The sequence below is a fragment of the Haliaeetus albicilla genome, chromosome 9 (genome assembly GCF_947461875.1).
Source record: "Haliaeetus albicilla chromosome 9, bHalAlb1.1, whole genome shotgun sequence".
NCBI lineage: Eukaryota > Metazoa > Chordata > Aves > Accipitriformes > Accipitridae > Haliaeetus > Haliaeetus albicilla.
The window spans coordinates 12,648,017-12,674,234 of record NC_091491.1 but is presented as its reverse complement, the minus strand read 5'-3'; the positions used below and the strand labels follow the sequence as shown (position 1 = coordinate 12,674,234).

Here is a 26,218-nt window from a genome sequence, read left to right as displayed (position 1 = left end):
TGTAGAATGGTAACTCCGCACACTCAAGGCACTGAGGACAGACATGCGCTCAAGAAGATATCAGATATGCAAGAGTTTGAAGCTAGGCTAATGGTTATTTGGGGCTTTCTACAGCTGGTAAGTATCTCTGATAAGTATGGGAAAAGGCAAGGACATAAAGCGATAACAAAAATTATGCCGTTCTCAACTCACCACGGAGAGATAGTCAGCTCAGATCTAACAAAACATTTAGGCTCCAAACCCACAGATACTAAAAATCCTCAGCTATAGCTTTCTTCTGTTGCAAGGATCCCTAGCACCTAGATCCATCATGCTTCCATTTCAAAAGCAGTCAGGTCTTGCCTAACCTGCAAGGCGTTTTCAGAAACTACAGCTCCAGTGAAGCTCCCAGTTTCCAGACTAGATGTATCCATGCTCAACTGACTTCCTTTTGCTCCTAGGTCTTTGCACCCTTTTCAGAGCCTGGCTCAATTTAAGTGAATCTTAGATAGGGAGAGGAGGGTCTTGCTCATATCATACGCTTTCATCATGCAGCTTTCATGACTTTCCTACTCATCAACTCTGCTAGGCAACACATTGGCCAGAAGAGAGAGGTGGAGGTGGGAAAGGTGATCTAATCTAATGGGAAAAGACTAAGAAAATTGTCTTGTTCACAGTAAGCAATTGAAGGCTCAGAAGAGAACGGCCTGCTGTCAATACAGCAGTGCTAGAGAGAGAGAAGAGTTGCTTAAGTTAAAGATCACAATTGACTTCTAAATATGAAAGCAGTGATTTCAGGATGAAATAAGAGGACTGGATTCTGAAATGGAAGCAATCTCCACTGGAACCTGCTGGCACAAATAGCTCCACTGGAACAGACTGGAACAAGGTCCCAAAGGGCCAAGTGTTGGGACTGCTCAGTGCCAAGGACCACATCAGCCACCCAGTCTTCAGAAGGAGAACAGTACTGAAGGGAACTCAGCTAGTGCATGCAGTTACTGCTCAGTTAAATAGAGGCATTAACACTGATATTAAAAACTTTAGAGGGATTCCAGGGTAAATCTATTAAAGACAGGTCATCAGGACTGAGGAAACTGTATTTATCATGCTCCGGCTGCAGCTCCATGATGAATCCATGCATCACTCAGTTTTACAAGGCACACATTAGCTTTGGATACCTACTTATGAGCAAAGACATAGCTGGAAATTTCCGTAATGACAGGTGTCCCGGTTTCAGCTGGGATAGAGTTAACTGTCTTCCTAGTAGCAGGTACAGTGCTGTGTTTTGAGTTCAGTATGCGAAGAATGTTGATATCACTGATGTTTTCAGTTGTTGCTAAGTAGTGTTTAGTCTAAAGTCAAGGATTTTTCAGCTTCTCATGCCCAGCCAGCGAGAAAGCTGGAGGGGCACAAGAAGTTGGCACAGGACGCAGCCAGGGCAGCTGACCCAGACTGACCAACAGTGTATTCCATACCATGGGACGTCCCATCTAGTTTAGGAACTGGGGAGTGGGGGTGGGGAATCGCGGCTCGGGGACTGGCTGGGTGTTGGTCGGTGGGTGGTGAGCAATTGCCCTGCGCATCATTGGTACATTCCAATCCTTTTATTACTACCGTTGTCACTTTATTAGTGTTATCATTATCATTATTAGTTTCTTCTTTTCTGTTCTATTAAACCGTTCTTATCTCAACCCAGGAGTTTTACTTCTTTTCCCGATTTTCTCCCCCATCCCACTGGGTGGGGGGGGAGTGAGTGAGCGGCTGCGTGGTGCTTAGTTGCTGGCTGGGGTTAAACCACAACACAGGAGAAGAAGAGTTTCTACAAGAAAATGTGTTTTGACTCATGAATATTTCCATGGCATCCAGACAGCCCTGACAGAAATGTAATGCAATGGGCTAGAATAGCTTGTGCTATAGGACTTGCATCCATGGGGGTAGTGCACAGTACAGGCAGGGGAACTGTGGGCTGGAAAATAAAGCAGTTTATCACTGTAAAGCAGAGAAAAATTGAGGTGGGAAGGAACCTCTGGAGGTCTGCAGTCCAACCAGCTACTCAGAGCAGGGTTAACTCCAAAACCAGATCAGCTCGCTCAGGGCCTTGTCTAGGCAAGTTTGGAGAATCCCCAAGGATGGCGATTGCACTAGCTCTCTGGTCCCTGTGTCTGCATTGCACCACTATCATGGGGAATAATGTTTTTCTTTGTCTAATGGGAATTTCCCTTGTTGTAACCTGTGTCTATTACCTCTTATCCTTTCACTGTGTGGCTCTCAGAAGTGTCTGGCTTCATAGCTACTCATTAGGAAGTTGAAGACTGAAAAAACATCACGCCCTCTCCCCTTCTCCAGACTGAGCAAATCTAGCTTCCTCAGCCTTTCTTTGTATATCATGTCCTCCAGCCCACTGACCACCTTGGTAGGCCTCCACTCAAGTGAAGCGTAGTCATCACTGGGAGAAGATCCAGAGCAAGATGGACTCAGGATGGACATATATTCTCAGAGCTGAAACAGCTTGGGAAGGCTGCAGGTGGGAAAGAAAGTGAATGAGAGGCTCCAGCAGAGCTGGCAGGGAGAGCTGCATTTCTGAAATCAGCAGCAGAGGCTGAGGAGGGCAAACAATCCTGCCCCAGCTGCTGCAGGCTGTGTTCCCCATCTCAGTGGCTCCACCAGCCAGGGTGGGCACGCTCCAAGCAGTCCTATTGCAACAGCCCCCATCCTGCCATACATGCATTTCATGGGTTTGATTAAGCAGTTTGATCAAGTTGATAAGCTAAACTGAATTTTCCAAATTTCAGCCTTGTGCTTGGCTAAAATTAGAAAAATAGATCCTCTGTGCTTAGTGCACACAGAAAGATCGTGGGTGATTTTTTGATCCAGTCATTTCCTCTCCCTTAAGTTAATTGCTGAAGTCAAAAGGTAAGGAATGAGACCTCCTCTGTCCCCAAGGGGCTGAACAGAGGCTGGAGGTACAGGTGTTAGATAACTAATACTAGAAAACTAAAACTAGAGAGATTGAGACATCCCCCATGTAGTCAGGTATCTCACACCCATCAAACCTGTTGACTCCTTTGTAGCTCTCAGCACCAGGAACTTACCCAAGAAACAGTGGGCTTCAACCCACTGTAGGGCATGTTTGCATGCTTTCTGCCTCCATAACGTGTCCAGGCTTATGTTTATCGGCCTATACACCCAGGGTGTTACGCAGCACCAGCATTGCCCCTCTACCCTGGCCAAGTGCTGGCAGAAGTCGGTATCTATGCCCCTTCTTTTTCTCCAAGGATCTCACAGAGATTCTTGCCACTTTGGGGGTGATGAGGAGGAGATTATTGTCAAGCATTTGTTGGAACTACGTCCTGCTGTGGCCCTTTCCCTGAGGAATGTTTCATAGTGTCACGTGACACAGGAGCACTGATCAGAGACTTCGGCAAGAAATAACTTCTTTCATTAGAAACACACAGGTTCTTGAATTGACTTTGTCCAATATTCCCATACAAAACCTACTACCATCCTCCACTCACCTGTGGGTACTCCACCTTTTACGAAGTACAGGAACATTTTGGCCTCACCTCAAAATTGCAATTTATTGATCGATAACAGTAACATAGCAGACTACAGAGGAAGGAGAAAGCGGTTTTGATCCCTTTCAAGAAAAGATATTGAGGGGACAACATTGGAGTAAAACTAGATTAGCTTTTACTTTCTTGTACATTAAGACTGTTCTTATCTTTGCCAGGACACATCCCATCAGCTTCACGGCCCAGGGGTAAGTCACTCTGGCTCATGGCAGGCTGCAGGAATAACTTGTCACAGATTTCTGTCACACTAGATGATACCTCAGGCATTCTGGACTAAGGGCAAAAAACAATGAGAAAACAGCTTTCTTCCATGTGCACAATTTCTTCATTCCATATTCAAGCAAAACCTGAAACAGGGCATTTTAAACAAGTCTATTTGGGGTGCATGACAGGTATTTCTGCTTCACTCAAAGGTACCGTGAAATCAGTAGATTTTCTCTGGAAACTGAAGGACGTGCTTTTTTTAAACAACAACAAAAAAAAGGAGAGCAAGAATAAGCAGTCATTCCAGTGCCCCAATCTCTTTCTATGTAGGTTGGAAACTTTGAAAGGAGGGTCCAAAACATGTTTTTGACAGTAAAGCTTACTGAAACACAGAGTACGTGAAAATGCCGAAGCCAGCAGCTGGTTTGATTGGGAGTCAGCGTCTGGATAACTCATTTTGCTTTGCTTTGTGATATTGAGTGATTTGCACAGATATGGGACCTCTTTTCATGAAGTTCTTTTATTGCTGGACTCCATCTCACAGAAAAGGCTTCATGCAAACTAAATTGAGCAAATGACAGCAACCATGTCCAAACATTTCAGGCAGTAAAAGCATAAACACAGTAAAAAATAATAATCCACCTCAGCAGCTTCCCAAATCTGGACTTCTGGGGAATCCTCAATGTTCAGCATTAAAAGTCACCAGATGCTTCTTCTACAGGACATAAAAAGCAATGTGTTAACAAAAGAGAAAAGGACATACCACAGCTCCCTGTTATCTTGTGTGATTTATTTCCCCAGGTTAACCTGGAACAGAGGGATCGATAACTTTGGTATTAGTCCTGATTGCTCTAAAGACCTCTGGGGATCCCTCCTTGACTACAGGATCCTACAGGTCTCACTTTTTCTGGCACCTTGAAGATGGCATTTATGGTTGTGCCCTGCCATACTTTCAAGCTGATAATCCCACAGCCCTGCAGAGAATATAATGAACCATCCTCACAGAAAGTGGGAGTTGACTGCAGATGGAGTTGTCTGAGCTCTTTATTGATTGCCGTTAGCTACAGAGGTTTGCTGCTTCTCACAGCCTGGATATCATCATGACAGCATGGCAGGGCCTGACTGTCAGAGCAAAGGAAATGCGATGCTTTGTTACGAAAAGGCATGGCCCTAAGGCACTGAAGCAGCCTACCTTTCCCAGGGGAGAGCCATTCTTTCCTACATCTACTTCTCAGGGATTTCAGAGAGCGTTTAGGAAGAAAGCATTAAACCTCAAGAATTTTACAAATCCTGAAGGCAGCTGAGGGAAATACTATAAATATAGGCAAAAACTTTCCTAGAGACATCAAACACCACAATCTCTTCCATAAAGTGGGAATCTCTATCCAAGTGCAGAGCCACTTTTGGCCTGACCAGGATGTGCTGACAGCCTGCTCAGAGCTGTGCAAAAGACAGACCAAGCACCTAGACAGAAAGACCAGCCTCCCCAATCCAGGCTTCACCTCCCTTGTAGAAAAGCACGGGCATCAACAGTGAAGAGCTAAACTGGAAAGTCTGTTAATCAGAAAAATCCCAGAGCAGTGCACTTAGCTTGATCTTGCAATCCTGATGCTGGAAAATCTGTGTGCTGGAGGAGCTACTCACAGTGGGCCTGAAGAAATGGAGTATCTAAATGTGTGCTAGATATGTACCTGGCACATATGTTCAGACCTGGGTTAGGCAGCTCTGCTTTAGAGCCTCAGGGTCTGGTTATCTCACATGTTCACAGGCAGGAACTATCTGCTGTTTGAACCTTATACCTTGCTCTGTAACTTCCTCAGTCTTCTTCGACTTCCAGGCTCTGAGGTCCAGCTTTGGGATCTGGCTGCAGCTCACAAAGCCACAAGGGTATCTGTTAGCCTGGAAGATATGTCTTGGTACTTTAGAGATGTGGGTGTTGTCACATATTATTCGTGACAAGGAGATTTTGTCCAGTGAAGAGCGCTGCCGAGGAGTGAAAACCCCTCTGCTCTCCCACCAAAACCTGCAGGAGAAAGAAGACAGCACAACAGATTTTTGCCTTCTGCCTTCTTCACATTCAAGACCCCTGCAACATTATTTCCCATTAACACCAATAACACATTTCTTTTGCCAAGAACAAATTTAAATTTCTGTTATTTAAATCAAGAGCCCTGACTTACCAGCTGGATAATTTAACTTGCTTTTCTGACATGGACATATAATAAAGATGCAATTGAATTAAAGCCTTGCGCTGTGTTCCCTCAAATGAGGCAAAGGCACCCTCTTTCAAACAGAAAACTCTGCACATACTGTACACAGACTGGTTATATCCACATGATTGCCATGCTGGAACCAGCCCTATAATTACTCTCCTTAAAAAAAAAGGGTTCTTGTATCCTACCATAAGAATAGGATTTCTAGATGTGCAGTAGACTGTTTGCCTTTAAGCTCCCAATACTGGGTTTTGAGCTCATAGTAAGTCTTTCTGGCCAGAGAAGTTTCCCAGAAACACTGCTCATGATCCCATTTTTCAGGCAATATTGCTAGCAAGTACAGGGACATTGCTTCAGAAATGCAGCTTAAAATGGGGTATATAACTCACTTTTGCAGCTGATGTCCCTAAGCAACTTCAAGAAGAAGGAGGACTTTAGGTATGTTGAGAGCACAACATGGCTTGAATGATTTTGACTGGCAAGCAAACCCCAACCCACCCATATTCCTGGTGCAAGTGAAGATCAAACACTGCTACATGTCAGACCACAGGGTTCCAACTCAGAACCAGGGTGGAAAGGAGAAATAGTGAAAAATCATCTCTAAGACCCCTGAGAAGTGTATAAGACACTGCAACAGTGCAAAGCTGTGTATTGCAAACTCAGGAGATGGAAGGAAGCTGTGTATTGCAAACTCAGGAGATGGAAGGTGGACAGATGTTTGACATTTGCAGGGCACAGCAGCCCAGAAGGAGCAGTCCCACAGAGAGGGGACAGGGATGCTGCTAGTGCCAGGGAAGGAGCTTGGGCTGAGCTGGGACTTAACCAAGAGAGAACAATTCATCTCTTTTATTCCCTACAGAGTCTGAAAGTGTGTTAGTCCTTCAGCAACATCCCTTGGTCTGCAGGCAAATTTTCAAAACTACCGAAAGCATGAGCCACCACATCAATGGATGCTGAGCATCTACTGTCAGTGCAAGCCATTTAGGCTGATTAAACCTGACAGCTTTTTTTCTAATTGGTGAAGTCAACCCATCTAGATCCTCGTTTTCCCACCTTTAGAGCTGTACCTGTTTTTCTTGTTAAGGTATTTAGATGTTTCCCTTTGCTGGAGTGAGCAGCTGTTTGAACACATGGTAACATGGGACTCCTTGAAACCACTTATCTGAAGGAGGAAAAGAGCTCAACCATTCACATGGGGTGTGAACCATCAGCACAGAGAAGGGCAATCCAATTTGCACAAGTAGTGATTGGCAGCGAACAGGCTGAGAGTGAAAACACTTGGCTGGGAAGTGATCTTAACCTAGGATCTCAACCATCATCTAGGCAGGGAATAAGAACATCACCAGAAAGGGAAAGAAACATTTGGTGGAGTAATGAAAAAAAAGCAACAAACAACTTGAACAGTTTCCAAATCTGCATAAAGAAATCCGCATAAACTCCATTCTCCCTCTGTCCTTTGACGTTTGAATACCCAGCTCCTCTCTTACCTGTCCCCATCACGAATGTTCCTGAACTGGGTGCCAATAAGGCAAGCCATGAGAGGCCCAACTCTGCCTCCATTCACAAAGGGCTCTGCAAGTGCCCCAATCCAAATATCAATATTCTTTGGTGTCCCATACAGCTCTATGAACTTCTTTGCCAAACCACGATTCCTCAACACTCGAGCAAGTGTCTTCAATCCGGAAGGTTGTGAGAGCCCACAGAATTGTCTCCAGGAGTTATAGCCTGCAAGTAGTTGGGTATCAGAGCAGACAGATCAGTAGTGTGTTTCCCTCTCCTGGAAAGATTTTTTTCCTCTCTTTCCCAGAACTGGGGCACAGGTAGGGCCCCAATATGTTTAAAATATTTTTCTCAATTTTTCTATATTTCTGCTAATGCCATCAATTTTCCACTCCTCCAGAGCCAGTTCATCCTGCCTGGCATGTCAATGCTGTTTGTGGACAAGCCATGTCTTTGCAGGTGATCTCTGCTAGTGGGAGCTGCTCCACCACCTTCCAGTACCATTTTGCTGTTCCACTCAGTGGCAATGCAGGTGCCTGTGCACAGGCTCCAGAGCCATGGTGTGTCTCAAACAACCTCCTGGTGATGTGACCAAGGAACTACAGGAGACCAACAGCCTGCTGAAGCTGCAGCAGAAACTCAGAGGAGCAATCCCAGCGCATTTCAAATTGCAAAGGAGACCTGTGTTCACGTACCTGATCCTGCATGTGCTGGGACTGCTCCTAACCTTGTGCTCTGGGTGGTCAGATGAAGGGTCTAGGCATGCCTAATGGCTGCCTCATCTTCACTGTGACCCAGGAACACTGGGAGCTCAGAGACCATACAGTCTCAGATACCTTCAGACAGAGCCACAGGAGACAGGTCCTCACAAAACTCGTTGATGTTGCCTTCATTGAAAGTGAATCTGGACAAGATGTTGATGCTACCTCTTTCTGTACAACAGGATAGTGCCCAGGTACCTCCCCACAGCTGGTCTCACTTGTGTCCCTGTCTAGCCACAGGGACAAGCCATCCCACACTGCGAAGAAAGCTCTACATAGCCCAAGTTACTTCAGGTGTGAGAGGGCCACCGGACTTGGCCAGCTGGACTAATTTTTCTGTACTGCAAACAGCTGAAAATCCACTGAACCACAACTGGTGCATAATTCTGCATCTTGGTGGAGAAGGCATGTACCCAGCAAAGGGCAATTTGCAACTCACTGTCTTATCAAATGACCACTTAAGTAGAGGAAAAGTCTATGGGGCACTAATGTGTTCTCCTACCTGCCAACTTAGTGAACTGTTAGGTGCAGAGATGAGATGATGCTGCAGCAACATACATCTCTGCTGTGAGCAGGATGTCTGAAAACTGGGGAGAATTCAGAGAAAAAAGATACAGTATATGGTGCCTGGATGACACCACTATCAAACAATCCAAGGAGACTGAGAATTTGCTTTATCAGAAAAAGAATTAGGAAGCTTTTTCAATCTTGCTATACTGTCATCACCTTCACAGGTTGTCTAATATCAAGGAGTACAGTAGCACTCAGGGGTGGGCTGAGACCCAAAGGCTAGGAGCTAAACACAAATTCATACTAGAAATACATGTCAGTTCCACTGCAGCAGATCAGCAGTCAAAGCTATAAATTCAGGATTTGTGGTTCAGATCAGGTTCTGCACAATAGTGTTCCTAAATAAAGCATGGAAAAATGGCAACCTTCTGTTGCAGCAAAGGCAGAGCAATCCTGTGACCTGACCATGCACCTGGATATATTGCAAAGCCTCTGTCTGGGCTTAAAACCTGTGAATCCGGCATGCTTTTCATCACAGTTTCAAAGTGAGCCCTGTTGCATCTCCCAGGACGTCACTGACACAGCAGCTCCAGGCACTACATCATCCTTATAACACTGTTAGGCAACAACACATCCATGAGCCAGTTGTAAAGTCCTATCAACAGTCTATTTCTCAAGACCATCTTGCAATGCCATTACACTGTTTTTTTGCATCTTGCAGAGCCCTGAAAGTGGTTCTGACATGCTTTTTTTTTTTTCTGGGACGCAGTCTTTATAGAATTATGGTGAGATTTTCCTCACACATTGCAATCTGCCTTTCCAGTCATGTGTGGCTGGGCTGGACCACTATAGATGCTTGGAGAGAAGCCACGGGGGACTTCTGGCCCTAATTCCTGCAAACTTGTTGCTGAACTACTTTCCCAATTCTCTCATTTGAACAACAATACAAGTAAGTCAGTTACTGAGCACTTGACTCTGCTCTGTGCAATGCCCCATGTTCTTCTAGCCGTGTGCCATGTGTCTCCTCCAGCTCCAGCCAGGCTCTGACATCATTGCTCAACCTCCTACCTATTTATCTATGGTTGTACAGAAATGATGAAACGGTTTGGGAAAGGGTAATTTCAGCCAAACATGGGCTGGAGATGCTTCTCAATGTTCAATCACAAGAGTGCCTGATTTCCACTTGTTTTTCTTTGGAAGCTCTGCTCCCACAGCCAACTTACCTGGGAGGCCATGATCTCTGCTACGCTGCATGTTAAGTGCAGCTAAATCAAACCCAATCCTTTCGACATGCTCAAACATCCGATCCCGGAGCTCATCCACAAGCATTTGCTGCTGTGTCATCAGCTTGGCCTGATTAGCCATCAGGCTCCGGAGAAAGGGGTCAATACCACCTGCAACAGTTACACAGGGACTTGTGAGCAGTGCAGGGTGGCAAGTGTGTGCATAAGAGGCTCGGGAGAGCTGAACGCAGCTTATATTTAATTATAAGCTTCTACTACAAGAGAATCAATTTTCCTGCACTTAAAGAATTAAAAAGAAAATACTTCGAATAACATTCTTGGAGTGTACAGCAATTAAGCAATCAAATTGCATGCTTCATAATAAGATGGGCTGCATTTGACTGCAAAGAACAGCTATGTTGGGAAAAATTCTGTCTGGTAGTAAAGGTCATTTAATACATTTAATGCAAACTGCTTTTAAGTTTGGCTGAAGCAGGAGCTCATCCAGAGAGGGCAGAAAAGGCCAAATGAAATAAACTTACACTGCAGAGATGCAAGAAAGGCTTTACCTTCTTTAACAATCCTCCAGACAGCAAAGAAGGCATTTCTGAGTTGAATTTTGGGACCTATGGACTTGTAATTTTGATCTAAGCGGTCAACAGTTGGGGGAACTGAAGCATGAGCAAAACGAAAAGCCAGGGTGAAGACATTGGATATTCGAGGATCCACAGACTCATTGTAGCCCCGGTAGCGAGGAATCAGTCTCCGGAAACTGGTTCCCAACAGAAGAGGCAGGTAGTCCCTGTAGGTTATAATCTACCAGGGAGAAACAAGGAAAGTGTCTATCATTAATCACTTGGCCATCAGTTTCTTTGGGCAAAGTTATTGTTCGTGTCTCAAACTAAAGGAGCTGTCACACTGGACTTCTTTGATGGGATTTATGTAGGAGATTTTGCTAGCACAGATGTGAAGCAGAGAGACTCCCCAGGGCCAACCGTTCTTTCACCTCATCAAACCTTCACCAAGCTGCTCTGGCAGTCTGGTGAGGATCCTTTCTGGCACTGTCAAGTGACATTTCTGTTTCTTTGGCTCTGTAGCTTGGTTCAAAGCCTCTTCTGCACCTGGCCACTGTACCATGCCACAGGTGGTGCAGCTCCAGGCATAGAACCAGGCACTGCAGGCCATTGCCTGGGCTCCTAGTTTCTCCAGCTGTGCATGGTGGGATCTCTACACTCTCTAGCAGTAATGAGATGTGCATGAACATGCAGTGATTTGCATGAAAATGCAAAGTGGACCTAACTGCTCCAGAAACATCAGGAAGCACAGACACTGCTCGTGCCTGACCCACGCTCATTCTCTGCCTGTGCACTGGGATCTTCTGCCCTTTGGTGCTGAGGACTTGGCACTCAGGTGTCCCCAGACATGCTCCTCCCTGCCTCAACATGCTGGCAGGTCAGAGCAAGATGAAAGTCTGCCAAATCCTCCCAGATATTCCCTCCTTGTCCTATAGGTAGAGGCCGTTCCCATCAGCCAGGTAGAACTGCATTTCTTCCTCCCTCCCACCCTAAATGCTTCAGATGATGAAGAAAAACTCAACAGTGTTGGCACAGATTATATCAATACCCACAGGCAGCTGTGTTAGTCCTCCCATAGTAGAGATTTGCAACCCTGGTCTTATGTCTCCTTGAGATATTGAAGAGGCTGCGCAATATAATTTAAAAAATCAAATTCTGTGTCAGTAGGTGAAAATGCCTTAATTGTCTGAAAATTGCAAGAAGATCAAACCATTGATCTAAACATGATGATGGAGACAATGCTTTTAGTACAATTGTTTGAGTCTCTCCACATGGGCTTACCCAACATGTTTATTCAACCATACTATAATATTTAAATTGACAGTTTTTAAAACTTAAACCTTTTGATATTCCTGCTTTTTGTTTGTTTGTTGAGCCAACTAAGAAGACAGGTTTCCAATTAGGTACGACTAAGCACTGCCTTTGGAAACTCCATGTCTTTTTCTCTCATAGGAGCCGGACTTTTCTGTTGGCTGTGAAACCTCATCTGGCTTTGAAGCTGGTTCTACTCCAAACTGTAGGCTTGACAGGAGACCTTGAGAGGTCCCTTCCAAGCACAGAAATATTTCTGTGACCATAGGATCTCATTCAGGGTGAAGTCTGTGGTGCAGCACAGTCCTGAGGGGCTCTTTGCCCCAAAGCAGAAAGGACAGAGGAATGCCATGGCTGGTTGCACCCACTGTTGCAGCACACGGGGCTTCTTGAGAGGAGGAGACTCACAACCCAGAGGAATTTTAATCCAAATCTCCAGTACCATTTTTATCGTGTACCAAACACTGGTTAGAAAAACTTTTCCTCTGACTTTTCTGTCCCCATGTTTCTCAAACAAAAATGTGCAGTTAAAAACCCATCAAGCAATTTGGAAATTAAACAGTAGAGGGACATCAAAGATTCAGGGGGCCCCCTCTGTGCTTGTTATTTCAGGTATCACCATGTGATTTTGCTTTGGACAAAAGGGACTGGTGGAAAGAATTTGGTCACTTGCACCCCAGAATACTGCACCCTTTGGACACCCCACACTGACACAGCCCATCACGTCAATTCTGTGAGACTGCAAGACAAGGCAGCAGACCCAGGACATACGACATTGTAGCTGGTACCTGGATCATGGCACCCAGGATCTTTCGTGCCTCCTGGTAGAGCTTTTCTCCATTCCAGTGGGGATTTAGTCTCTTCAGCTCTCTAGCCAGGCGGTTGTGCTCCCGCAAAAAGAGTGTGTGCATGCATGCCAGCTCCAGCATCTCGTTTGCTCGAGAATCACCTAGGAGTATCACAAGTGAGCAGACTTGTATTGCCAGTGACCCGCGTGTGCTTGGCTGCTTCCCACTGGAAGGAGGCGAAAGTCACATTGGGAAGCATGCACAGAGAAATTATTACATGTCTCAATATCTGCATTGTGAAGAAGATGGGTAAGAAACACACAGAGGAGAAGGAAACCAGGGTTTGGGTCCCGAGGCTTGGAGAGCACCAGTGAAAAGCCAAATTTCTGCTTGGCAGCAACAGCCAAGATGCCACCATGGTTGCACTTAGCATCACAGAGAGATGGGGAAGTTGGTTTTTTTTAAATAAGGGCTAGGAGCATTAACTTAAGAAGCTAAATACAAGTAGGTGTTCTCCAGACTCCCATATAAGAAAGACATTCTCACAGCTCAAGTGAAGAAATGAAAATGGGCAGAGGGAAGTCAGGATGGCCAAGGGAGCTCTGAAAGTCAGAAGGCATCCTTCAAACCAGTTGAAACTACGGCCAAAGCAAGATGACAGTCACAATCAAGCTCTCTGGTGGGTAAAAGTAAAAGCAAAATGAGTCACAACTTGAAGGAATAAATTACAAAGAGCATCACAATGAAATATTAAATCCTTCTTCAAACATCTAGTGCAGGAAGCCCAAGAGCAAGCAGGTGATGAGAGTATAAAGAGGCACTCAGAGAAAAGTAACTATGTCGTATTTAGTCCCCTAGTCCCATAGTAAATAGAGGGATTTGCTCTTGCATTCAGCACAGAGCCCTTTTCATTTACTGTCAAAGGCTGTCTGTAAAAGACTGCGGAAGAAGGAACAAAAGAAGCACTGTGAGGTTTCCTCAAGCAGAAGGCATCCCCCCAGGGCTTCCAACAGAGCTCCAGTAGGAAATCACTGAACCCTATTAGGCAACTGCACACATAAAATTTCCCCAGTTCTCAGGGACCGGAAAAGTCACAAATAAGACGCTGAATTTTCAAAGGAGCTTCCGAGCCAGCCTGAAATGCTCACTATAAATTCATTGATGGCTATGTACCCAGCTATGGAACAGCAACTGCTCCAGCAGCCCCTAGCTGTGGAGTCCTGGGGGCTGAGAGCCCACCCTGGGAAGCATCCAATACGCCTGCCCGTTCTGCTTCTCACTGGGCATCTGCCTTTGGCCACAGGTCCTGCATGGTCCTCACCAGGGAGAGACCTGCATGGAACTGGGGAAGAAGCTAAAGACAGGGAACAAGAGATGGGACAGATGGAGAGGTATAAGAGGCTGAAGGAAACATAAAACACCAAGCGCTTAAAAGGAGGGCACTGGAGGATGACACCAAGCAGAGCTCTCACACCAGTCCCACCACCAGGTCCTGATGGTATCCAAGGACCATGGGGATGTTGTCCGGAGGAGTTTGGGCCAGATATGTAGGGGGCCAAGGGATAGAAATCAGCTCCACAGCTGATGAGATCTGTTGTGCCCTCAAGCTTTCTCTGGCAGTGCCATGAGCAGCCTATTGTGGTCAGAGCCAGCAGAGTTAGCCAGGAGGTCTTAGTCGCCAAAAGGCAAGAACCAGCGAGTGAGACACTAATTCACAAGGCGTATCAGAAACATCCCTCTCTGGGGTGCTGCAGGCTTGTGGCGACACCTTGGTCCTCACCAGCAAGGGCCAGGGAGAAGGGACCAATGCTCAGGGCTCCAGGTCAGTTATTTTGTCTCTGTGTGCTGGGGACAGGAGAAGACAGCAAATGGCAGCAGATAAGAAGGTTGCAGTGGCTGTGCAGTGTTTTGGCTGGAGGGGAGGTGTGGCTTTGGGAGGCTGTGCCCAGGACAAAAGGAGGTATTTTGGGTTGAAGAAGTGGTCAAGAGGATACCAAAAGCATGAATAAGGATAAATGGAGCAGGAGGCTGTCTTAGTGGACCGAACGCCTATGCTGATGTCCTGGCCGGTGTGCTGCCAGTGCACCCCCAGCCTTCTCAGTGGTGGGGACACATCTTAAAAGGTCACCTTGGTCTGTGGCTAGCCTCATTCTCAGTCCAGCTGGGATCTAAGCTCCTCTCACAGTGCAGCAGATGCACTCATGTGCAGCAGCATGGGCAAATGTTTCATGAAGGTGACCCAGCCCAGCACCAACACACTTGTACCTATCCTGATGCAATAGAGACAGCCTCCAAATGGCAAGTATGGACAAGCCATTGCCTTCTGGCCAGTCTGCTATTGCTGCATTTGCTTGGCTCCATCATGGCACTGGTTCCCAGGTCACCTCCAGCAGCCCCATGTGCTCTCTGGGCCCTACACCAGAGCTGCTGAGAACAGATGGGGCAGCTTCACCCCAGGCATATAGTCACAAAGAAGACTTGGAGATGGTGAAGACCTTTCTCCTACCTAGCACAGCCTGTTTCAGTCTTTCATGATGTTTTTCTATGCTCCATTTTTTACTTAAATAAGAAAAACAAACAATTAAAAAAAATGAACTAGAGCTGGTGGAATTGTTTGCTCCGGATTTCAGGGTTAGGGGTGCCAGCACCCAACTTACCTGCAAGAAAGCAAGGGATTTTAGCTCCTCTGCTGACTGTAAGACAGGGGCTCTTCTGCATGTTGTTAAAGGGCATATATGCCTTCCCCTTATCAGTGAAATTCTGGTTAACAGCCAGCAAGCCCAGCTGGTTGGTTTGATCCCTCAGTTTGTTGGCCAAAGGCACTTCACTGCCGTACACCATGCTGCCATCAAGAAAGGAGGTGAGCGCGTTGATCTGATCTCGAATTGCTCTGCCGCTGGTACAAGCAGGAGCTGAGCGGAAGAAAGGAAGGCAATCTCTCGTGTTTTTAATTCGTGGGTCATTGGGTGGGATCTGCAGAAAGATAGAAGATTAATTCATCACTAGTTCAGGGGTGCAGAAACTGCACTGTGATACTACAGCCATAAGAAATGCCAGGCAGGAGCCATTTCAAAGACAGTCCCCATGCTAGATAGTGTGGAGATCAGTCATAAATCCCAGATATAAAGGGTCAGATTGACAGCAGAGACGCCATTTTAGGAGTCCAAGTCCCAAATATGCATAAAAGCCTGGAGATATCTAAATTTCCATACAGTCTTATGGATACCTAAACTTTTTTCCCTGATATATACATGTTAGATTGAATCTTTAAAGCTCAGGTGTTCCTATCTCATGTTGGAGTCTAGTGTCCATATCTACATTGTGGACTGTCGTCATCCAGAACTTGTGACCCTGCCTGCATTCTCAAATGCATGTTGGGCAAATACTCAGTGATGCTCCATCCCTTTGCAGTTTTCCTTGAAAAGATATACAGGTAGATGGGAGAGCCAGAGCTGCAGTACATCTTCAAAGGCAGGAGAGCAGGACGGACATGTAATAATTAAGCATTTACTGGAGTGGAGACTGCAATGTGACTATCGTGCTAATGCCTTAGCCACTATTGAGAGATGCTCATCACTTCCTAGCCCCCTGCACTACTGAGCATTTAACCATCAAATGGGTATGGATTTGCTGTGGTATTGACAGCCATCATCTCCTGTCTTTGACACATTTACTATAATCCAGGCTTCACCCATGTTGCCTTTGCACCATACCTCCAAAGCAAAGCCATATCATTGAGGGAGATGGGTAAATGGTTGGAAATGGGGGAAAGACAAGCTGTGACTGTGCCTGACGTCTGGGGACAGCCCCTGGGACCCAGCACCGTCACCTTACAGAGAGCAGTCTGACCCCTTGGCCTGCTCTGGGAGGATGTCCCTCCATGGCCAAGGACTGAGACAGCCACCAACATCTCCTGGTTGGAAGGTAGATACCCTCTCCCTCTCTTTTCTGCAAGAAGAAGGCTGGCTGTACCTTGATGGGAAAGCAGGGGGGCTGCTTGGCACAGCTGGTGTCACAGTCCACCTTGCCACTGAAGGTGACTCTGGCTGGGGTGTCTGGACTGAAATCCAGGTCATGGTCAATAAACTGGCCCCACTGCATGAACATGAGTGATCTCTGCTGGTCCATCCTGAGCTGCTCGGGGGGGAAGCGGACAATCTCGTTTGACACTTTTCGAACCTGCAGGGGATGAAGGCAGAACATGTGTGACTTGTATGCATGGGTGCATCAGTTCGTAGGGTCATGAGCAAAAATTCACAAGGTGTTCCGTAGACTTCACAGAAAAAAACAAAATCTCTGTCTGAGTTGGAAGGCATTACTGAGTGCCCCCTGAGCACTGCATTATTCTGGCTCTAGCCAGGTTTCTGAGCCTCTAGACCAAGAGTATCCCTTGATGGACATATGGAAGCAGCTAAGCAAGAGCCATACTGAATAGCCTGGGAAAGGGAGGCAAAAGATTTTAAAATACCACTTTGAAATAGAAGTGTGGAAAAAAAATAGGTTTTGGAAATTTCTGAAAGTTATCTCAGTAAACTCCTTCTAGCAGGACACACTCCCAAAGCCCTCTTCCCTTCTCATCCCTTCCCATCCCTTCCCCATCTATCACAATTCCGCCACCAGTTCTTCCTTCATGTATTACTACAAAAAAAGTGGTCAAAACTCTGCTCAAGCCCTGACACTGTGCTGTAAAGCAGGGTTAGGAAGTACAATGAAAGCATGAGCATAAGGTACACAACCAGAAAATCACAGAGCTCCTCATTAGTGCTGTTGTTGCACCAAGCCCAAGTGACCAGAAACCACATCACAGTGTCCTTGCTCCTGTCCAGGCACCATGAGAGCCACATGCACCCCCACAGATCACCCCACCCATGGACCTACACACAGAATTTCTAGCTGGATATTTTTTATTCTGGGGATTCACTTGTTCATTTTATCCTCTGGCATATTGCTTTTCAGGAGACAACCGGCTTCCACAAATCAAATCAAATCAAGAAAGGTGAGTAAATTACTTTGGCTTAAATGCACTTAATTTAAAAGAAAACATTGTGTAATTCTTTCTTTATGCTGCACTTCTGCAGTAATCAGATTAATTTTCCGTTGCTGTTCCTGAAAGCATGGGAGTTAGAAAGCATTTCTGTTAGACCACCGTGGAGATTCTCCGGTGATCAACCTGAAGCTGGTGAATTTAACTTCCTCCTCATGATCACCACCATGCCAGTTGGTGGACATGCACTTTGATGCCTGTGATCTACCCAAGGACTGGCAATCCCTAAGCCCTGATACTGCATTTTCAGATGACTGTTGCAAACATTACCAGTGGAAAGGGGAATCCAGAGAAACGCTTTCCTTCTGTCCACCCGTGGGGGACTGACACGCCATCCTCATATTCTGCTGGCAACCATCTGACCAGGGCTCTGTTTGAAGCTCCTAGTGATGGGTTTCTCCTGTCAGAGTGAATGGAAGAACAACAAACTGTTAGTGTCATTAGGATCATGGCAGGGCCAAGAGCTCATGGATGTGGAGAGAGACAGGAACCTTGGAATGGGACAACACGGCGATATACAATGGTTAGGGAGCTGCCGCAGCCCTATGGGTTTGGTGCTATCAATAAGCCTCAGGTTTAATAATAACAACAATAATAATAATACACACCAAGCCTCAGCTTCTATCGGGCAAGAACTCAGGTTGCTGGTGACTCCTTGTGTCATCCAGCCTGAGGAAGGACCCTGGACCTCAGACCATGGGTGGAAAACAAAGGTGAAAGCTTAGTGTCAGAGAAAAGGGGCAGAGACTTATGCACCTTCATTTCACAGAAAGACGCAGCTTGATGACAGAGACCCTGGGCTGGAGAGTCAGTCCCCAACACAGAGCTATTTGCATGTTGATCCAAGAGCTAGTTCATGTACAGTACCAAGAACCCTCGAAGCAATACTGTAATTAAAAGCTCCACACATCTAGGAAACAACACTGCGGGCTGTAAAACCCTAAAGAAGTCATCCTACATGGATCATCCTTGGGGACGTGGGTCTAGATCTGCTGAAGAAGGACTCGTCCATCCATCCTTCTGCTGACACAGCCCCCTCACCTGTTGTTGCACTCGCCAGTGATCGTTCGGTAGCAGGAAGAAGTGCCACAATTTATTTTCTTATCCTGCTGGTCACAACCACTTGCCTTGAAAATCATCTCCAGCTGAGCCGGCGTCAGCAAGTCTGCCAGGTAACAACAGAGAACAAACATACAGGAACATACTGGCCCTGCTGGATTTGTAGTGCCTCCCAGGCTCAGGAAAAAGTTTTCCTTGTACCTTTGAAATGGTTTCTTATCACAGTACCATCTGGAAGAGGACAAGGAGCTGTCATTTAAGGTCTTCCTGCTCAAAGATCTGCTGAGGTTGCTCTCTAGAGCAGCAGATTGCTTTTTCTGGTTTGGAAAGCATTAAAGCCAACAAAGCTGTGGTCAAATCTTATTTATAATTACATGTTAGGCCTGTGCAGCAGCGGAATGATTTTCTAGCATTAGCAATACTTTTTCCTTCCTCCCCCTTCCCTTTTTATCTCCACCATAAATTGCTAACAGCTACAGTCATCCTAGTGGTGTGTTACAAGATTTTTCCCCCCTGTGAAGCAGCCACCAGTGTGTATCACCACCGTTCAGAGCTGCCTGGAGAGGAAACCATCAGGTGGCTGGGCAGCACAAGGGGATGCTGGCTTTGCATTTCCAGTGTGCAGCTTTCCCCATGCACGGGAGATAAGTTCAACCAGCAAAGCCTTCTTGGCTATTGCTGCTAGCATACCACGTCCATCCTGAGTCCCTTGGAGGTTTCCTAGTCACGGCTGCCACCAACAGTTTGGGTCACAGCATGGTTTAAGAAGCCACTGCTGCCTCTTGGGCAGGCGGATGAGAGGTGGCACCTGTGTGGTCTGGCAAGTCTCTGGAGCAGTGCTGGAGCATCACTCCTGGATGGAGGGCTGGAGACGAGCACAGCCAGCCCTGCCTCCCTCTTCCCTCTCACCCCATGCTGGAGCAATGCTGGAACACCCCATGACGGATGTCTTGGCCTGCCAGTGCTTTGCTATAATGCTGGGGATCCCCATGAGTTCATCTTTATGTGGCAGGAGCCCTCCCCGTGCCTTTCTGAGCTGTTTCTCTTACTGCCCCTAATTTGCCTCCTGCTCCCAGCAAACCGGTCTTGCCGGGAGGCCAGGACTGCCACCTCATGGAGGACATTGCTCCTTCAAGACACATGCTGAAATGTCCCTTCACATTGCTGTGTTCTCATTCTCTGTGCCTTTCTCACAGCATCCTGTTCCCGATGCAGAACAAGCTGGCAGTGACTTTGGCTATTGCTTGCTGAAATCTGGCAGAAAAACTGCTTGCTGTGGGGTTGAGCTACTGTGAGTCGCATCCTCTGTGTTTGCTCATTCCCTACTCAAGCAAAAGAATATTATCTAGCAAAGTCTTACAAGCTTTGACCCATTGGTACATTAACCACTATATTGCAGAAAGAACCGGGGAAGTGCACAAAGCACTTTCATTAACCAATAAACCCCCAAATAATTTTTTAAGATGGAAAAATAACTCAGGTTTTCCTCACTGCAGTCATGTGGGAGGGATTTGAGTCATGGCCTATCATAACACCCTTTCATTCCCTCCTCCCAAGCCCCACAAAGCCCAGTGACCAAGCCCCATATCCTCCTCCTCTGCCTTCCTCCCAGCAAAGTGAGATCCCTACCTGTGACATTGAAGTCCCCCCTCACAGCCCATTGCAGCTTCTCTTTGAGGAGGGTCAGTGTGGTTTCCATGTAATCTGCAGCCCGAACAGCAGCCCGAGTCCCTGCCACTGGCTGTTTGAAATATCCCAGAAGCTTTACTGGGGCCAATGCATCGTTCTGCAGGTGCTCCTTTATGCTGCAAGGAAGAATAAAACAAAATCTGCAGGACTGAAATGGGGCAAAGCCAAGAGTCCTGCAGGTTATCCACCGGAGCGTCGGGCACCCCAGCTCTCCTGGTGTGTTACTAGTCCGAATTGCAAACAAAGCCAGAGCCATCTCCCTCCCTGCACGGTAGCTGGAAGAGACCAGGGCTGCTCCTGCCACCCTCGGCAGAGGAGCAGAGTGAGTTGCAGGAAGGGAATATCTTAAATTGCCCAGCTCCACCTGCCAGAAGACAAATCTTAGGTCTTTACATCCTTGAGGGAACCAAACATCACTCAGCTGTTACGCAGCTTATCAATGTGTATGGGTGCCAGTCTCCATCCAGAGGTCTCAAACGTCTCCAAGTCACCCTGTCTTAATGCTGCTGGAGCCTCCTCTCAGATGGTGGGGTCCCTAAGCCGGCAAGGGGTTTCAGAGGATGGCTACTGAAGGAGGGTATGTATGGGCTGGTAGGAAGCTGTACGCTCCCAAACCATGGTGGCAAAAGCTGGGGTCTCCTGGCAGATCCCACGTCTTCACTGCAGCCTGCAGTGGTTTGCTCCCTCCATAGGAGGGAACCACTAGAAATCAGGAGGAGCCTGTGCTGCCTCCAGTCCTCCTTGGAGTATCCCTGAGGAATGAAACAAAGCCAAGCAATACTGAGCTGGGAGGAATGGCACGCATGAAGGATGACAGAGTTACACCTCTTAGTGACCCCATAGACTGGAGGTGTGGTGTAAAAACAGGGCGAAGGCAGGCGAAATGCCGGATTACAGCCCACTGTGCTCCCGGAGGATCTCGCACCCTTGCCCGCTCTGCCGGAGAAAGGAGAAAAAGCTGGTGGTGCTGCAGCACAGGCAGGGCACGCCATGGATGCCGGGAGCTGAGCCCAGCCCCGACTCTTACCAGTCGCGTGTGTGCTTGTAGGCTGCATCCACCAGCTGCTTGGCTTCATCCACACTGCTCAGGAGGGATGCGTCTGACAGCTCCTCTGGCAGATAGCGGTAAGGGAAAGGAAAGAGCAGAGGTGAGAGCTCTGCCTCCCACCTGGAACCATCCCTGTGCTGCACAGGGATTCTCTTCATGCCTCCAGCTCCCGGGGATATCGGCACAGCAGTGCTGGAAGTAATTGCTGCTGCTCGCTCTCTAGACAGAGATATCTGTATATACATATAATCCTCAGGGGAGTCTCAGAGAGTCAATCCCGGGCATGAAAAGGGTATCTCCATCAGTGAAGGCTTCAAATAGCCACCATGAGAGATGTAGGCATCATCCCTCCTGCTGTTTCACAGGACAGCACTTGCTATTTCTTCAAGGTATTTTGCAACCCCAATTAATGTGATTCATCTTACTTCTACACCTCCAGCCATAGTTGCCTTCAGAGAGCCTGCACAGATACCTCTGGCTGCCATGACAAGCATTAAGAGCTCTAGTCTGCGGTTTTTTCTCATCACTGTCTTTACCCCCCCCCCCTTTTTATCCTAGGTTGGTTATAGCCACGTTGCCAATACACCTATGGTGAGTTTGGGTCCTTCCCCCCGGCACCAACTGGCCAAAGCTCATATATATCCCCCTATACATCAAGGCAGAAGGGTACACAGCCCAATTTCCCCACTGCTTTCCCCAGTCCATCCTGCAACCTCCTGCCACCCTCACTGCTCCCCCTCCTGCTTGGGGGAGCTCCCAAAAGTGAATCGCATCCTCATCATCTGCTGGCTGCGGGTCACAGAACAGGAGGGGACAGCCCCTGGTGGGCTTCTCTGAGTGACAGCATTTTCTACAGCTTCTAGGGAAGAAGAAAACTTCAGAAATCAGCACAAAGGAGATAAAGATCTCGTAATTCTCCCCAGATTCTTTAAAATATCTTCCCTGATCAACCCAGAGTTCACCTCTTCGACAATCTTGGTGAGAAAAATTATTGCCAGGACCACCATTTGAGACAAATGAAAGGTCAGGCATGTGCTTTCCAGAAGGATTTTACATTGCAAATTAACAGGCAGAGGTCTCTATATGTTTTGGAGCAGTGATTCCGGGCTGGAAGAGCACCAAGTGACCGCCCCATCCCCAAACTCCACAGCCCCGGTAGCTCCAATTCACCAAATGCTGCAGCAGCCAAAGCAAGTTCACTTCAGAAAGAGACAATAATTCATTCCTCACTTTGAGAATAGGAACGAACCCCCCCCGAGAAGAGGGGAGTTCAGTTTTCAGCCTCCACAAAAAATAGCATGAAGGGAGTGAGCGACCTGCCCACTGCCGGCACTGCAGCCCCCAGGGCTGAACCGCACTCTCCCAGGAGAGGCAGGGAGGGAGACCATTGTACCATGGGGATGGAGCGGTTCCCAGAACTGACCTCTCCTTTAACATGATTTTAAGAAATCAGACAGGATGTTAACTGATAAAAACATGAAACAGCCAGGATTGCTGTCACAGTAGATACAAACTGACTATGCTCCTTCCAACACCTCTTCAGGACTTTGCTGCTTACAATAGAATAATTCAGGCTCTTCTAGACTTAACTTTATCTTTCCTACTCAGAAAAGACCCTGATCTGCAAAACCTAAGAAAAAGACAATACCAAAGGAAGAAGATACAGATGCCTGGAACAGGCTGAGGATCACCAGCAGCCCCAGGAAGATTTCTGCCTTCATCCCTGCAAAGAAAGGCAAGAAGTGAAGAACACCAAGAATCTGTGGATCTCGCCGTGCATTGGAAAGGTCAGTGCCCACACTGCTGACGGCATGTGTTAAGGGAGCTCATAAGGTGTCCCCTTCCCAGTGCAACGTTCCCCAAGAGCGAGTGTGCTGCCAGGGATGTACGTGCAGTGGCACGTGGAAAGGGAGCTGCCTCCTGTCCCAGGGACCTCAGGCACTGGTGGGAACACACTGCTTTGGGACTGTGGAGGCAACACAAAAGGGAGCAGGGGGTAGAACACACTGCCAGTGCTGCAGGCAGGCAGTTTGCCAGGGAGCCTGGGCAGCAACACGGAACATGCGGGGAGTGTTGGTGCATGGGGTTAGAAGAGCTGGAGGGGAAGAGGGATCAGCCAGGGCAGCATGGGAGGTCCTCTACACGTAGACATTTGGGATGTTTTTGCCCAAAGCTGATGCGCTTACCTCCCAAGGCTGCTCCAAAGCAATCAGCTTTATCAGCATATGCCCAGAGCTGTGGTCTGTGCCTACTGCACATTGTTTAGCACCCACCACAGAGCTTCCGGCAAAGGTAGCTCAGAGTCCAGCCTAAAATGCCGAGCTAAACCCATTCCTTGTGCAGGAGCCCCCGGCAGCAGCAGCAATGTGGTCAAGCCACATCCTCGCTGTGCTCCAGCTGTGCTTGGTGCCAGGCAGAGTACCTCTGCCTGCCCTGCAGCAAGGTGGGGGAAGCCATCACACAAGCAGTGGGAAACGCAGACCTCAGCTGGGTGCTCCAAACACAGCCCCAGCCCCCCCCCACCCCCATCCCCCACCCATGGTACAGAAACAAGTGCTCCATGAAAGCAAAAGCATGCAACGGGCCAGGCTCTCACCTGCGATCTTCTGCTGTCCTCACCATGGTCCCCTCTGTGCCCGCGCTTTTATCTGCAGCAGGGTGTTATCTGCAGCAGGGTGTTATCTGCAGCGGGCGCCCCGGTGGGGCTGACCCACAGGGCTTGGAAACTCCCCCACGGGTGCATGAGGCCAAGGCAGTGCAGCACCCACCTCCCACCCCAGCTCCCTAGCAGGCAGGTTCCTGTTGCACCCACCTGAAGACACAGCCTGATACTCAAGCAGAGCTTCCCCAGTTTTTTGGGGGGGGAAGACACAAGGCAGCACTTTGCCATGATTTGAGAGTCTTCACTCCTTCTGCAGATGTCTTACAGGGACAGGGTTCCTTCCCCCATGGTGCTCTTCATCCTTTGCTGCTCTTAGAGGCTGAAAAAGCTGTCTTCATATCCACCTACGGAGGCACCACCTCTGAAGGGTGTCTGCTTTGCTCAGCCCTCCCCATCCCACCTCCCTAAACCCACCCTGCCCCGTGTCTCTGTTGTGGTCTGGAAGGGTCCATGAATGCTGCTCCTTCTGCACTTCCCTGCATAGGCAGGAGCAGCAAGAGGAGGCACCTGGATGACGGTATGAACAGGCTTCACCAATCTCCAGCTGCTGATCTTAAGCACAGGGCAGCTCAAGTAGGATCTCACCCTTGCCCAAACTACTGTTGTACTGGGAGCTGATCTGGCAAAGTATCACCTCTTCCCCTGGCCACAGCCCCTCTCCCTGCCCCAGTGCAAATCCAGCTGATGGCCAAATCCTTGCCGTGTTACAGCTGAGCCGATGAGGCAGCGTAGTGGCATACTGCTGGATCAGGCAAATGATGTGCTTGAACAAGCTGGTGTACAGAGAAGCAAAGGAGTTGCTCACCAGCGCTGTTCCTCAGCTCACTCCTAACTAATTGCACCTTGCAATTGTGTTTTTCCTTCTGTAACAGAAACTCCTTGGTTTAGCAGCACAGACTGAGAGCACCCAAGTCTCTGCCATTCTTCCCCCAGGGTAGGTTAAATGAACGTCTATTAGCTGAACTCTTCCCTGTGTGGGACCCTCCAGGCACCGCAGTGGTTGTACAGTGCCTCTAGCAGTGACTCTGCAGGTGTCCCTGTCCCTGAAGCTGGGGTCCTTGCAGGTGGAGCCGTACTTTTTGACACACTGTCTTGGTCCTTCAGTGCTTTAAAGAAAATCTGCAAAGCAAATTGCAGATCTTGCAGTGAGTCACGGGTGAGGCTGCACCTGGAGCACAGGTCCTGTTTGCAGACCCCTAGTCCAAGACAGGTTTTGACAAACTGGAGGGGCTCCACCTAGAGCACAGAACATATGGGAAAGCTGGGTTTGGTCAGCCTGGAGGGGAGAAGGCTGAGAGGGGAGCCTCACTGTTGGCTTCAACTATCTCATGGGAGGCCTATAGAGCAGATAGAGCCAGTCTTTTCCAAAGTGCACAGTGAAAGGACAAGAGGCAATGGGCACATGGTGCTGCAAAGAAAATTCCCATTAGATGTAAGAAAAACACCCATAAGAGTAGTGCAGTGCACGGACATGGCCCAGAAAAGGGATGGGATCTGAATCCTTGAAGATAGCGCTCACTTGAACAAGACCCTGAACAACCTCCCCTGGCCTTTGAGGTAGCCCTGCTGTGGGCAGGGAGGGGACCAGAGGTTCAGGAGGTGCCCCCACCCCACACCTTTCTGTGATCCTATGAGCTCAGCACGTTTGAAAGAGAAGCAGAGTAGCTGCCTGAGCTGCCACCATCACCAGCTGCTTGCACAATGGCAAGCGCAGCACTGCTCTTGTGCAAAGGGAGAGCTGGCAGGTTTCCAAAGCCATTATCTGCATTTCATCTGCTTGTCTTGGTTTCAGCTGGGATAGAGTTAACTGTCTTCCTAGTAGCAGGTACGGTGCTGTGTTTTGAGTTCAGTATGTGAAGAATGTTGATAACACTGATGTTTTCAGTTGTTGCTAAGTAGTGTTTAGTCTAAAGTCAAGGATTTTTCAGCTTCTCATGCCCAGCCAGCGAGAAAGCTGGAGGGGCACAAGAAGTTGGCACAGGACACAGCCAGGGCACCTGACCCAAACTGGCCAACAGTGTATTCCATACCATGGGACGTCCCATCTAGTTTAGGAACTGGGGAGTGGGGGGGAATCGCC

General features: G+C 47.9%; 2 protein-coding genes across 6 annotated transcripts in view; both read right to left on the bottom strand.

Moving 5' to 3' along the window:
- Nucleotides 1-3,540: 3,540 nt before the first annotated feature.
- Nucleotides 3,541-24,424, bottom strand: LOC104314380 (eosinophil peroxidase). 5 transcript variants are annotated; one of them, XM_069791588.1, is made up of 14 exons: nucleotides 24,289-24,424; nucleotides 23,125-23,199; nucleotides 21,456-21,540; nucleotides 20,369-20,544; nucleotides 18,722-18,845; nucleotides 17,951-18,080; nucleotides 16,609-16,815; nucleotides 15,294-15,609; nucleotides 12,637-12,797; nucleotides 10,532-10,778; nucleotides 9,963-10,133; nucleotides 7,456-7,693; nucleotides 5,555-5,778; nucleotides 4,258-4,470 (listed from the first exon to the last, which is right to left on the bottom strand). In XM_069791588.1, exons 2-14 carry the CDS (start codon nucleotides 23,195-23,197, stop codon nucleotides 4,448-4,450), a joined length of 2,175 nt encoding a protein of 724 aa, XP_069647689.1. In that variant the 5' UTR covers nucleotides 23,198-23,199; nucleotides 24,289-24,424; the 3' UTR covers nucleotides 4,258-4,447. The 5 variants fall into 5 exon arrangements, with proteins under 5 accessions (XP_069647691.1, XP_069647689.1, XP_069647687.1 ...); XM_069791586.1 differs by lacking the exon at nucleotides 24,289-24,424 and having other exon boundaries at nucleotides 23,125-23,919; XM_069791585.1 differs by lacking the exons at nucleotides 23,125-23,199; nucleotides 24,289-24,424 and having other exon boundaries at nucleotides 21,456-22,843.
- TSPOAP1 (TSPO associated protein 1) overlaps nucleotides 24,380-26,218 on the bottom strand; it is a 76,436-nt gene continuing 74,597 nt past the window's right edge. The window contains exon 31 of the mRNA XM_069791580.1: nucleotides 24,380-24,482. Within this exon, the coding sequence (XP_069647681.1) occupies nucleotides 24,435-24,482 (48 nt within the window). The 3' untranslated portion in view covers nucleotides 24,380-24,434. The remainder of the gene's footprint in view (nucleotides 24,483-26,218) is intronic.

Bases quoted from the DNA above. Each gene is read 5' to 3' on its own strand.
- LOC104314380 (XM_069791585.1), bottom strand. From the start codon at position 21,721: ATGTATATACAGATATCTCTGTCTAGAGAGCGAGCAGCAGCAATTACT. The intron at 10,134-10,531 runs GTAAAGCCTTTC...TAACTGTTGCAG, and splicing joins CTGGAGGATTGTTAAAGAAG to GTGGTATTGACCCCTTTCTC. The intron at 5,779-7,455 runs GTAAGAGAGGAG...TTTCTCCTGCAG, and splicing joins AACATTCGTGATGGGGACAG to GTTTTGGTGGGAGAGCAGAG.